The sequence below is a fragment of the Toxotes jaculatrix genome, chromosome 18 (genome assembly GCF_017976425.1).
Source record: "Toxotes jaculatrix isolate fToxJac2 chromosome 18, fToxJac2.pri, whole genome shotgun sequence".
In the NCBI taxonomy this organism is placed as follows: domain Eukaryota; kingdom Metazoa; phylum Chordata; class Actinopteri; family Toxotidae; genus Toxotes; species Toxotes jaculatrix.
The window spans coordinates 20,954,066-20,966,899 of NC_054411.1; the positions used below are offsets into that span (position 1 = coordinate 20,954,066).

The following is a 12,834-nucleotide window of genomic DNA, read 5'->3' on the forward strand; positions in this document are numbered from 1 at the left end:
AGTAATAATAATAATAGTAGACAGAAATAATACGGTATCTTTACTTTTACATTTACATATTTAACATTTTTACTGCCTTTTACAAGTTAAATATTATTAGCTAAATATTATTTGTGCACTGCTACAATTAACCAGATTGAATCACATCAGATTAATCAGATTAATCATTTAAATTTAGTTGTATTGTTTGTTAGTGTGTTCATAGGAAATGTTGGATTTTAGATTTCCAAACATTCCTTTTTTTCAAATAGTGAAATATCCAAGTCAGACATGGTGTTAAAGAGCGTAAAACCACTTTCTAGAAAACAAAAACAAAAACGAACAAACAAAAAACTACAGGCAGAAATTTGGCAGCAGACAGGTGTTTCCAGATGTGCATTCAGCTGCATTCACTTTTATTTTTATGTTTAAACTTTTTTTTTATTTGCTTTTTTTAATCTTTAATCTTCATTCACACAGTGAAGTTGATCTTCTGTAGGTGGAAGGTGTCTCAGCTGATTTCACGGCTGTGAACTTGTGAGTTTCAAAACACGGACGATGAGTCAGCCGTGAATCAGAAAGAGAACCTGATCATAATGATCACAGCCCATCAGGATCAAACCTGTCTCATTACTCACTGTAGAGCCGTGAGCAGGGATTTAGACGCCACCTGCTGGTGGACTGATCCCAAACTTAATTTTGACATTCCTGTAATGATAAGTTGTTGCTTATCAGGTGCCAAATATGCTGACTGAGGTGCCTGTGATAGGTTGCTAGCTGCTCGTAATATAGACCAGGAGAATTTGAATTTTATTTGAAAAGGAAAATCATTTTTATTTTTGTTTTTACAAGCAACTATATGTCAGACGTTTCCTGTAACCTGCTGCTTCATGAACTCCCTTCACCACCAAAGATGTTAGGCAAGTAACGCACTTTAAAGCGAACTGTGAAACACTCTGAGAATGAACAACACTTTGTTTTTCCCCAATTTTAAGTATTTTATTGTCGTAGTTGTTTGCTTTAATAACATTTGATCACGCTCAAGCACACTGCCAGAACGCCACGAGAAACCAAAAAAAAAAAAAACAAAAAAAAAAAAACTGGGTAAAAGCAGAGGGAGACATGTACACCCGAGATAAACATTTTGGTTTCCACTGGTTTAAGTTCTCTCAAACAATTTCTTTTGCAATTTAATTTCTGAAAATCATTTTTTTTATACTCCAAGCAAAAAAAAAATCGTGGTCCACATCTGTTTACAGATATAACTTCTGCCATTTGTCATTGTCATTTATGAAAGCAAAAACAAAAAAATGAAAAAGAACTAGAAGAAAAATATCATGTAATAATGAGTAGACCAGAGCAGGGAGGTGGGGAGAGGTGGAGGGAGGGGCTAACCCAGAAATGGCATAGCTGAGCTCTCAATATGAGAAAGCTGACTCGTGTGGACATCTTCATCTTGGTTTGTCGTTTGCTTAAAAACAGGTTTTCATTTTCACATGAGTTTTTTTTTTTTCTTTCTTTCTTTTATTTTGATTTTATTTGTCTGAAGCTGATCTTCGGCACGCAGAAGGGGGGGCGTGACAGGGAAGTTCCGTCGCCGCTGACAACAGTGTGGGGGGGGGGCCGGGTTGTGACCGAGCTCTGCCCGTTCCTTCTCACCAGGACTCTCGAGACGGCTCCGTCCCCCCTGCTTCAGTCCCGCTCGGCGACCAGCTTCAGCACCTTACCGATGGCGATGGTCTTACCTGAGACGCACAAACAAAAAGCATCATGTTCCTGTCTTGAATTTATTAAATCCAAATCCTTTTGAATCCATTTCAATATTTAGAAGTAAATCAAGAATCTGAACTTCAATTCAGAAATCACATCAACCCCTCCACCCTCATCCCACACACACAGAGACTGTAGGAGCTATGGTACCTTCGTCCCGTAAGGTAAACCGTCCCATCTGAGGAAACTCTTTAAAGGTCTCGAGGCAAATGGTTCCTGCTGTGCGCAGACGGGCGATGCAGACCTGGTCCTGTTTGACAAATCGTGGTCGTGTCTTACTCTTCTCTCCTGTCTTCTTGTCTACCAGACAAATTAAGGCCTGGGGGGGGGGGGGGGGGGGGGGGGGTAAGAGAGATGTATTATTAAACCAACCCCATAAACAATGAACCTCACTGACTAACGAGTGTCACGTGCGGCAGAGTGAGAGTTTTCGCGAGCCTCGGGTCTCACCGTGATTTGAACTTCTTCGATGCAGGTGTGAATGTGAAGGACTGCGTTGTAACCTGGACAGATGATGGATTTGTGTTCGATGATGACGATCTGAGGGGAGGGAAAAAAAAAAAAAAAAAAAAAGAATAAGACACTTCACTCACTGGAGCTCCGCTACTGTCAGGCACACTATTGTTGGGAAGTGAACCGAGGTCTCTACACCGGTGGGACGCCTTAAAGATTCTAGGTGACGACTGACCTGTATTTTTTGGAAATCTTAAAACATGTCTAGACAGCAAAGGTTGCAACTAACAACTATTTTAATTATTCATTGTCGATTATTGAATGGCTGCTGCATCCTAAGCGCAGCGCCGAGTGTCGTCCAGGCTGTGGGCGGGCGGGCTGACCTGGGCGTCGAAGGTGCGCCCTGAGTGGCACAGGTTCTCTGCATTACACAGGATGAAGCCCGGCAGGATCTCCTCCTCCTCGATGCCCTTCAGCCGCAGCTTGAGGTTCTCGCCCGGCCCGGCGTCGTCCGTCTCCACGTCGTCTGACAGCAGACTCAACACCTCCACCACGTGCTGCGTGGTGGAGAGAGACGGCAGGTACAGAAACACGGGGATAAGACAAAGACAGAGGAGACGATTAACGCACGTGTAGCTGAAAAGAGTTTGACTGTGCACAATAGTGTCTTATGTCGGCTGCTGTGTTGTCCAGCCGAAAGCCTGACCTCCTGCTTGATACTGGAGACTCTCTGCTAGTATTTCTTAGCCCACCTCAAGTATCTGGCCTCGTTTCCACTCCTGAGACGTGGTTTAGAAACTGTTCCTCGTCTCTGAGACCACTACAACACAGCCTTCTTTTGATCGTACTTTTGCTGATCGGAGTCTTGCGTTCTTTATTTAGCAAATTCTGTATCTGTGATGAAGTTTCTGTCTCACAAATCTAAGCTGCGCCCTTGGAAACCTTTAGTCCAGCCATGACATGATGCTGAGAGACCCCTGAGACGCCTGGTATTTTGACTCCGTTTCAGTCAAGTCTCTCATCCGCTTTGGTGTCAGCTGATAGAAGGAAAGGCTCGTGTGATATCTTACCCTGTTTGGCATCATGACCAGCTGCTGTGCTTTACTGATGGAGCCCGACTCCAGTTTGCCCAGAATCACCGTGCCCATGTCCTGATGAGGAGACAGATTGACAGTGTGTGACAGTGTGTGTGTGTTAGAGAGTAGGTGTATTTAGAATCAGTCATGTTTCCACTGCAAATAAAATGATTCAGCTTCAAGAAATGACAAAAGGTAAACAAACGAAGCTGTTCGCATCATCCACACCCTCAACTCTGGAGTACAGTTCACTGGTAATCAAAACAGAAACGGTGAACCCAAAGCTCACAGAGTCAATCTTTAACAAACAGGGTAACAGTAAATGGGCTAATTTTAGAAGCTAAACCTGTGTACTGATAACAACCCTCTATCATACACACACATTTAAACACTGAACATAAAGAGGGATTTAAAAAAAACAGAATCCTACCTTGTATTTGTCTACAATGGGCAACCTGACAGGGCCATCACTTGATCTGTTGAAATTTGGCAAACTGTCCAAATGTGGAATGAATGGTAAACCTCTGCAATGACAGTCAAACGTGGACAAGCAGTTAGTGTGGAGATCCCTCCTGTCTCTTCAACAGTTCACCATACTGTCCACAGGGGACACAGCTGCTGAGAGGGAGCGGAGGGGAACTCACGTATACCAGGAGCACATCTCGGTGGGCTCCTTCAGGTTGGCCCCCGTCAGCCCGGAGCACGGCATGAAGTGAATGTCTTTCTTCGGGTTGAAGCCCACCTTCTTCAAAAATGGCACCAGTTTCTCCTTGCACTCTTCATACCTGAGGGTTCAAGACAAAACAGGAGGGACTGTCAGCATCCCGAGAGGAGGAGCTCAACTCACCGCTAACACTGGACTGACACCAGATAACCCTCCCCTACCCACCTCTCGAGGCTCCAGTTGACCGTAGGATCGTCCATTTTATTCACCAGAACGATCAGATGCTTCACGCCGGCCGTTTTGGCCAACATGGCGTGCTCCCGCGTCTGCCCACCCTTCTCAAAGCCCGTTTCAAACTCGCCTTTCCTGGCAGAGATCACCTGAGGAACGGGGACATTCGTTCAGTCAGTTGGTTGAGTCTTTAAGACCGAATGAAACCTAAGCGGTTTACAGAGGTGAGGTCAGAAAACGGCTTGTATCTGAATGAAAGGAAACAATGTTCCTTAACCTGCTGTGACAAAAGTCCTGGAGGAGATGGCAGTGCTGATCACGGCTGATGAATGGTCAGTTATCAGTACACATTAACACGCTGGGTTAGCGTTCCTATGGAAGCCACTGAATATCACACAGTGGCTGCAAGCTCCTGCTGTTGATAGTATCAATATCAGGATATGAAGGAGAATTACTTTCATGCAGTTGATGTTTAAACAGCCGTTATGGAGCTGACTTCCTGCCGATGAAAGTCAAACATCACTGTATTGTTCAAACAATACAATAACAGATTTTAGAGGCTGATACTAATACTGATATTTAGGGGGGGGACTCCTGTAATGATCTATTAATTAATTTAAAAAAAAAACATGCTGGTTATTTTCCTGGACTCACCAGAACAGCCAAGTCTGCTTGTGATGCACCTCCGATCATGTTGGGCACGAAGCTTTTGTGGCCTGGAGCGTCTAGGATGGTAAAGTGCTTTTTATCTGTCTCAAAGTATGCTCGGCCCACCTCCACCGTCTTGCCTTTGTCCCTCTCCTCTTGGTTGGTGTCCAAAGCCCAAGACAGATACCTGAGACGAATCAATCGTTTATTTCAATCGACCATTTATTTCAATCCGCGTAGGGCTTTTTTTTTTTTTTTTTTTTTTTTTTTTTTTTCCATGTTCAGGCAGAGCAGTGTGTCCACTCACCAGGTTTCTCGGTTCTTTTCCTTGGCTTCTCTCTCATACTTTTCTAAGGTTCTCTTGTCTACCATGCCTGTTAGATACCTGTCAGAGAGGAGGAGAACACAGAAAACATGTGTCAACACTTCAAAGGCCTGATATGATGAATATAATCTGACTCATTATGTGGAAAAACAACAGAACTTTAAAAAAAAAAAAAAAAAAAAAAGACTCACATGATTTGTCCGCCAATGGTGGACTTGCCAGCATCTGGAGAAGCACACACACACACACACACACACACACACACACACACACAGCGGCTTAAGATTCAGTCAAAACTGAGACCAAGTTAAAGTTTGGTCTGTGTCACCAGATCAGCAATGCACATTGAGGCTTTATCATAGTCTCTATCCGTCACATCTCAGCTGTCGTACAGAAACAAAGTGACTGTGCAGACTGACTCATTTGTCGTGTTACAGTAGGTGCCATGCAGACACCTGAGCGCAGTCTATGTTAAGCGAGCACAAAGTTAATGAGTGCACTTTGAACTTGTTGGCGCCGATGACGCAGTGTGAAGGTGAAGTGTAATCTGGGAAGTTGGTAACAGACACATGAGTGTCGGCACAATGACACAGCTGAGTAAACAAACAATAACGGACATGGAACATAAACACGGCAGCTGGAGGAGCTGAGTCCACCGCTTTACCCCCCGTCTTTGAGACAACTTTCACGTGTGAGCATTCAGAGGATTTTGGTTAAAGGGACATAAGCGTAACAGTTTCAAAGCAACACTCTCTTTCCGTGTTAATCCAGTTGTTGTCTGATCCCCTGTCAGGAATGTTTGGATCCCAAACACACGTTTTAACACACAGTGAGCAGCATGCTTAGGTTTTCACACGTTACGAGATACATCTGGTGATATTCTATGCTTTCTTTAAAAAAAAAAAAATACAGCACCAATGTGGATTCACCCACCACTGGAAACAGTGCCCAACTTTCTCTTGTCTCAGTTGTCCAGATGTTTTAGAAAATCAGTGAGCCATCTTTAAAAATGAAACTATATGTTTGTGGTTGTTTTTTTCTTTTCCGTTCTAACAGCAGCAGACGGGGTGTGTGTGTGCACTGACCTACGTGTCCGATGAATACAACATTGATATGTTCCTTCTTGGGGGCGTCTGGCTGTGTAAGTGGAACCTTGGGCACTGTCATTTCCTCCTCCTCCTCCATCACCTCTGGAGCCGTCTCCTCCGTCGTCGTCGTCGTCGTCGCCGCCACGGCTGGGCCCCGGTCCCCGCCTCCTGGCTCCTCCTCGTTTGGCTCAGCCTCTTTCTGGTCCCACGGCTCCTCTGTGGTCATCTCTGTGTCGCCGTTCTCCACGGGAGCTGCACATTTCGCAAAAAAAAAACGCGGCGACACATAATTATTCTTTATCCAATCAGGAACAGGGTAGTAAACAGTGACACCCGCCATAGAAGACAATGCATTTAATAAAATCAGTATCAGAGGTATATTACGCTTCAGTAGTGACGGTGTTTGATGAGTTAGGGACCCTACATTCTCTCTATGAAGTGCAGTGCTGCAACAGCACAATGATGAACATTTAGCTCCAAAGCAGCAGATAAAATTGGAAACAATGACAGTGCTCTGACATACAGCCTCCTACACAGTTCAGCAGTACTGCAAGAGAACAGATCCTGGTTCAGAGCGGAACCGGTTTGGGTTCCTTACAAATCTGATCTAATCTGATTTGAGGACGTAAAGTGTTTCCATGCGCAGACACACAACACCAGTAAATCTAGCCGTACACGAAGGGCACCCGTTCGATCAGCACACTCCTGCATTGTGTTTATCTCAGAGAGTTCCCAGAAAAGGTCACCTGTTCAAGTCCTGGGAGACACACACACCACATGGGAAAATGGTACACGTCTACATTCATCCTGTCATTTCTGTCAGAAATGAAATCATCCATAAAACGCCAGCGTGTCGGTTTCATTAGCAGTACAATACGAGCTATAACAGAACCACCACCGTGTTTGACAGATGAGGTGGTAGCTTTGGGTCATGAGCTGTCCCTTTACTTCCTCCTCACTTTCCTCTTTCCATCATTCGGAACGGAAGTTGATCTTTGTTGAAGCATTTGTTCCAGAACTCGACTGGTTTCTTTTAGATGTTTTTACAAACTGCAGTCTGGCCTTCCTGTGTTTGAGTCTTACCAGGGGGTTTTGCACCTTGTGGTGAATCCTCTGAGGTGATGGTCACAGAGTCTTCTTTTGACTGTTGAATGGAAACGTGTCTGCCTTACATCCTGCAGAGCATTGGTAAACTTGCTGCGCAGTCACCATGAAAATGGCCATGCACAAGACTTGTGCTCCCTGGTTTCCCAGGTAGTTTGCCATTTTCTAGTTTTTACATAAACGTTGCTTTTGGCAAACCAACTACTTTTGCTATCTCTCCGAGTTTTGCTTCTTATTTTAGCCTCATTATTGTCTTCTCTACTTGCATGTTCGACACAAATCCACATCAATCTAACCACCTCAGCTCTCGATCGACCCTAAGCCATGTGTGAGCTCTTTGTGCATGAACGACACACAGCCGCCCAAGAAACTTTTCGTGACCAATTACTTTTGAACCATAGAAATTTGGGCTCCATGTGTTAGAAGCTCTGTAATATCACACAGCTCTATCTATACTGAAGTAAACCTACCCCAGGTTAAAGCTGAGACCTGGCACTTTGATGTAGTATCCATTATTTGATTTCAAATTGAATGTGCTGAAGCACAGAGCCCGAAGAACAAAACATGTGTCACTGTCCAAATACTTACGGCCTGAATATACTGTTCAGATTGCAACACACACACAGTGTTCATCAACATCACTTTTGGGGACATTACACAAACTTGCATTCATTTCCTGAAGACTTTCCCTAACCACCGCTTGCCTTCCTAACCCTAACCACTGAGTCCAAAATCAGTCTTTGTCCCCAGTTAACTGGTCTTTAGTTTGAAATGTGTCCCCCAAAAGTAGCCTATGACAGAGACGAACACACAATGGGTTCCAGACGTTTTAGGCTGGCGACCTTTTAAGGATGGATGCAATTCCGACTTGTGATTCCTCACAACAGCTTGCATTCAAGTGTGTCTGTGAAAAGTTAAGTGATGTGCAGATTCCTTCACTCTGTAACCGTACAATGTTTCTTAGAAAAAGGCAGGAAGAAATGAAACAGCAGAAACATTTCTTTTCCTGATTTCCTATTGTGTTAATCATCTCCCATTACAACTCCCTCAGATTTATCTTGTGACCCCCTGGTGGGTCCTAACCCCCAGGTTGGAAACCGCTCCCTTAAAATTACACTATATTAATACAGTGATATAACTTTATTGTCACACCACAATACACAAGCTTTAGAGCATCAACCAGAGGTTTTCTTACCCTACTCAACCAAAAACTTTGAAGTTAAGAGGAATCTAAAAACCTCCATTATCCACTATGGTGGTGGATGGAGTTTAGCACTTTAAACATTTTCTGGACTGAGTACATTTGACAATGAGCACTATGATGTGGTGGGGTGGGGTGGGGTGGGGGGGGTGTGACACTGTACAGGCCGCCACATGAGGCTCAGTGTAAAATCTTTGCCTTATATACAGATTGTGCAGATTTCAACAAGGAAAGAAATCTGTTACTACTCCTAAACAGTAACATGAATATATTTTCTTTTTTCTTCTTCTCTCAATTTACAACGCGTGCTACAGGAAGCAGCCTGATGTGTGCACAGTCAACATGGTTTATGACCCAGTCAAGGTGGCCACGCCTCGGCTGCTGCCGTCGTTTCTCTGTGATGTTATAGTGTTTCCACACAACAAGTGGAAAACAAATACTACAGCTATTTGTCCTGGTGCATTTATTTGAATGACCAAATAACACCACCAGCACAGCTGCTGTATGTACTGTTGGGCTCGATAGTTAAGTTTTTCATGTAATGTTATCTGTTCAATATTTTCCTATTTCTAATTATATATATATAACGCAGCAACACACTACTACAGACAGACATCATACTGTAAGAAGAACAACCATAGTTCATAATAATCACATGTCACCAGTTTACAACTCAACTGATTCTGAATGGTGGGGGTTCATTGCAGGCTCCTGTACGTTTTGTTGTGTTATCTCCCACTGAAGTGAGGCCATGTCTGCTGAAAGTGATAATCAAACAGTCCCAGACTCTGTTCAGACCAGGCATTAACATGCGCCTGCAGTGGTCCAGTCATAAGTGGACAGCTTATGTCGATTCACACCTGCCATTAAAGTGCGTCTCCACATACGTCTCCACTGAGCACTTGACTTGACGTGATCAGATTTCACTTCCCCACTCTATCTGCAAATAAATACAGTACATACATCGGGTCTGTTTACAAAGACCCAACGTGCTGCTGTTTTTAAAGCAGTGGGAGAGACGGCAGTGAACACAAGTAGTGTTTGAATGGTTTCATTAACTTACAGCACAAGCTGTCCGGCAAGCTCTTGCACGTAACTCAAAGCATGAGTTGATGTTATGAATCAATCCATTCAACTTATATATTAATATGACAACTCTGAACATTCTATTTGTTTTTATTGGCTCTATTACTGACGTACGCTTTAGTGATGATTGGATCATCACCTTAAAAAAAAAAAAAAAAAAAAAAAAAAATATATATATATATATATATATATATATATATATATATATATATATATATATATCAATGAGATTATATGAACTGATGAATATTGTATTTCTACACTTGGACAAAAAAAAGTGGTTAAGCACCTGGCAGCACTACAGCTATAACAGACTGAGTCTATTGCTTGGTATATTGCAGAAAACCCAAATGCAAATGTTATTTGACACATTCGTAACACATATGTATATGTATTATGACTTGTACTTCTTTAGGGTTGAGAATGTTCATCAGCTTCCACAGAGGACGTCAGCTGAGTAGATGGTCCTTCAGTGTGGCCCAGGACACATTTGTGTTCACACTCCTAAAAGAATGTGGCCATGTGTGGCTAAGACCAGGCCCTCTGAGTGTGGCCTGAGTGATGGGATCTCAAATGCATCCTCAATGCATTTTGGGTGCCCTCACACTTAGAGCTGTCCACCTGTGATCAGATCACCAGAGATACGTTAATCCCAGGCCTGAACAGGGCTTCAGTGAATGTAACAGACCCACACAACCCTGAGACACAACAGAAGACCAAACTGATGCTAATCTGTAATGAAACTCACTGTTCAGTTAGTTTCTGGTCATACACTGTGGACTCGGGTTTTAATTTGCATAAAGGCTCCCTGTGGCAGATGTAGATGCATTAAGCTAACACTGCTAAAAGTCCACAGAGAGGGGGGGGGGGGGTGCAGCTTTCAGGCAAACTGAACTTCTGTAATTAGGCCTCTGTCCCTTCAGGCTTTGTTAATCCTATGTGGTCAGTGTGGGCCCACACGGGTCAGGACAATAAGGTGAGCAGTAACAGCATGTATGTTACACACAGCACGGAGGGAGCCCAGCTCAAACACACACTCCATACATACCGGTGCTTTCTGACACCTCCATGGTGGATATTTTTTCAACAGCAACTGAAAAAAACAAAAACAAAACAATAATTCAATAAAGGAGTTCATGTTTAAATCCAACTGCATGAACTACGACCCGTAGGCTGATTTCTGTTAAACAAAAAGTACAGGAATTTAAGGAATTCCTAAACTGACTGAGGGGGGGGGGGGGGGGAAGAAAACAAGAGTATCTTCTATATAAACAGATTCGCCTTCAAAGGCCACCTTAAGTCAAGGCCAGAGGAAGACATTAGAGCCTGTTACATATACAGCAGTTTCTCATGTCAAGCATGTCTACACTTCCATTTGGTATCACTGTCCACGGATGGTGTTTGTGGGGACAATAGTGGAAGGTTTTGAAGCCACTGACATGCTCAATGTAAGCAGCACAGTCTGTCAAACAGTTTTATTAAAGTTCAGCAGACACACGACATGCTAATGTAAAATAATAATAATAATGGCTTCCTGAGGTGACTGTTATGACTGCATTCAGCCTCGTCCAGGTCTCTAGTCCGCCTTCACGCGGTTTTCAATGACACATTTCAGCAGTGTGTCAGTACATCCACGTCACACCAGACACTCACGTTCCCACTAATTTCTTGCCAAATAAAAGCTTAACTATAATAATCAGGTGAAGCTGGGGGTGTTAGAAAACAATAGAAATGTTTGAAAAACCCTCGTGATTGGCTCCATTTACTGGTTAAAGAATAGGCAGGTCACCGTTCTTGGTTAGAGCTCATCACCTAAGCGCTGAGCGAAACAGGAGTTCATTTCGGTGCTTAGTTGTGAAACCGCACCACTAACGAACATGCTAGCTGGCTACCGCTGGGTTGGTGTTAACAAGCTAATGCCGGTTGGGTTGATGACTTTTTAGACACTTATGACAGTGCCCAACGAGCAATATAACACTAGTGAACAACCGAATCCCTGATTCTCATTAGCAGGAGGTGTGTGTTTTAGTTAAAGTTACAAAGCGTAGGGCGCAGCGTGTAAATTACTGCTACACTAACCGTCACAGCAGCTAGCTAGTTCGTGGCGCTTCAAGAAACGCGTGCCTGTAGAGTGGCTAGTGAGCTAGCAACTACCCAGCCCAGGCGCCTGTTAACGGTTAGCTAACTGCTAGCTAACTGCTAGCTAACGCAGCTCCCCAACGTGACTGTGAACTTACCAGCGGAATCGAGATTTTCCGAGTGTGCTTTCATGGCAAAAGTCGGAACAAATTCAGCGGCGTTTACATTGGGCACAAACGGTTTAGCGTTCACATTTAGGGTTGTGAATGCTGGTTCAAGTTGCCCGTCGATTGTGGCCTCCACATCGTCCTCTTGTTCCCAGGAATCAGGGGCAGTGTCTCTCGGGTCCATCGTGGGTCTTGGATTTTCACTTCTGTGAGATTTGAGCTACGCAGTTCTTGGTCCACGTAGGTGTCCGCCCAGAACCCGACGTTAAGGTAATCGGGAGTAATCGAGAGCGTCCCAACTCGAAGTGTAATGTTTTGTCTCCGACTCAGGTGAAATGAAACCACCGGCTTCTATCGGCACGGACGACAGAGAGGATATTCGACTCAGCACTCCCAGAGACAGTCCGCGTGAGCTAATGCGCCCCGTCAGTCGACGTGCTACTCGCGGTAACCTCTGGGAGATGAAGTCTTATTCAAAAGCGGAAGGAATTGCTTTGAGAGAGTTTTGAGGGAAAGGAAACTACATTTCCCAAAGAGTAATGGCATTCCGTTTTACGTCAGTAGTTTCTGACCTTTCCAGGAACCGCAGATTCGAGATTTTTGTTGTAGCAAATGGAGAACGACTTTTACTCTTTTAGTAATACAACTTAATACACCCACTGACATACTCGTGGGTTGTTCTCTTTTTTTTTTTCTGGCGAGTTCATTATATTTACTTTAAGTATTATATTGAATCTCCTTCATACTCTGGGATTTGCAGAATTCATTGTTATTTGTGATAAAGTTTGTGATAAAGTTTTTTTCACTAGTTGTAGCAACAATAATAACGTTATTAACATTTGACCTGTTACTCAGACTAATAAGGAAAATGATGATAATACAGCAGCAACTTACTGAGTTCATGATTTAATATAAAATATGTTTGGTTTTGCAACACACCAGTCTCAATCACTGCTAATTCTC

The 12,834-nt window shown here is 43.5% G+C and overlaps 1 protein-coding gene across 2 annotated transcripts; it reads right to left on the minus strand.

Annotated features, from left to right (window-relative positions):
* Nucleotides 1-1,451: 1,451 nt before the first annotated feature.
* On the minus strand, nucleotides 1,452-12,283 carry gspt1l (G1 to S phase transition 1, like). Of its 2 annotated transcripts, XM_041061833.1 has the most exons (14): nucleotides 11,863-12,283; nucleotides 10,674-10,718; nucleotides 6,232-6,486; nucleotides 5,338-5,371; nucleotides 5,129-5,206; nucleotides 4,828-5,008; nucleotides 4,168-4,322; nucleotides 3,923-4,063; nucleotides 3,709-3,802; nucleotides 3,273-3,353; nucleotides 2,586-2,759; nucleotides 2,200-2,289; nucleotides 1,900-2,068; nucleotides 1,452-1,724 (listed from the first exon to the last, which is right to left on the minus strand). In XM_041061833.1, exons 1-14 carry the CDS (start codon nucleotides 12,053-12,055, stop codon nucleotides 1,672-1,674), a joined length of 1,743 nt encoding a protein of 580 aa, XP_040917767.1. In that variant the 5' UTR covers nucleotides 12,056-12,283; the 3' UTR covers nucleotides 1,452-1,671. The 2 variants fall into 2 exon arrangements, with proteins under 2 accessions (XP_040917767.1, XP_040917768.1); XM_041061834.1 differs by lacking the exon at nucleotides 10,674-10,718.
* Between the last annotated feature and the right edge of the window lie 551 nt (nucleotides 12,284-12,834).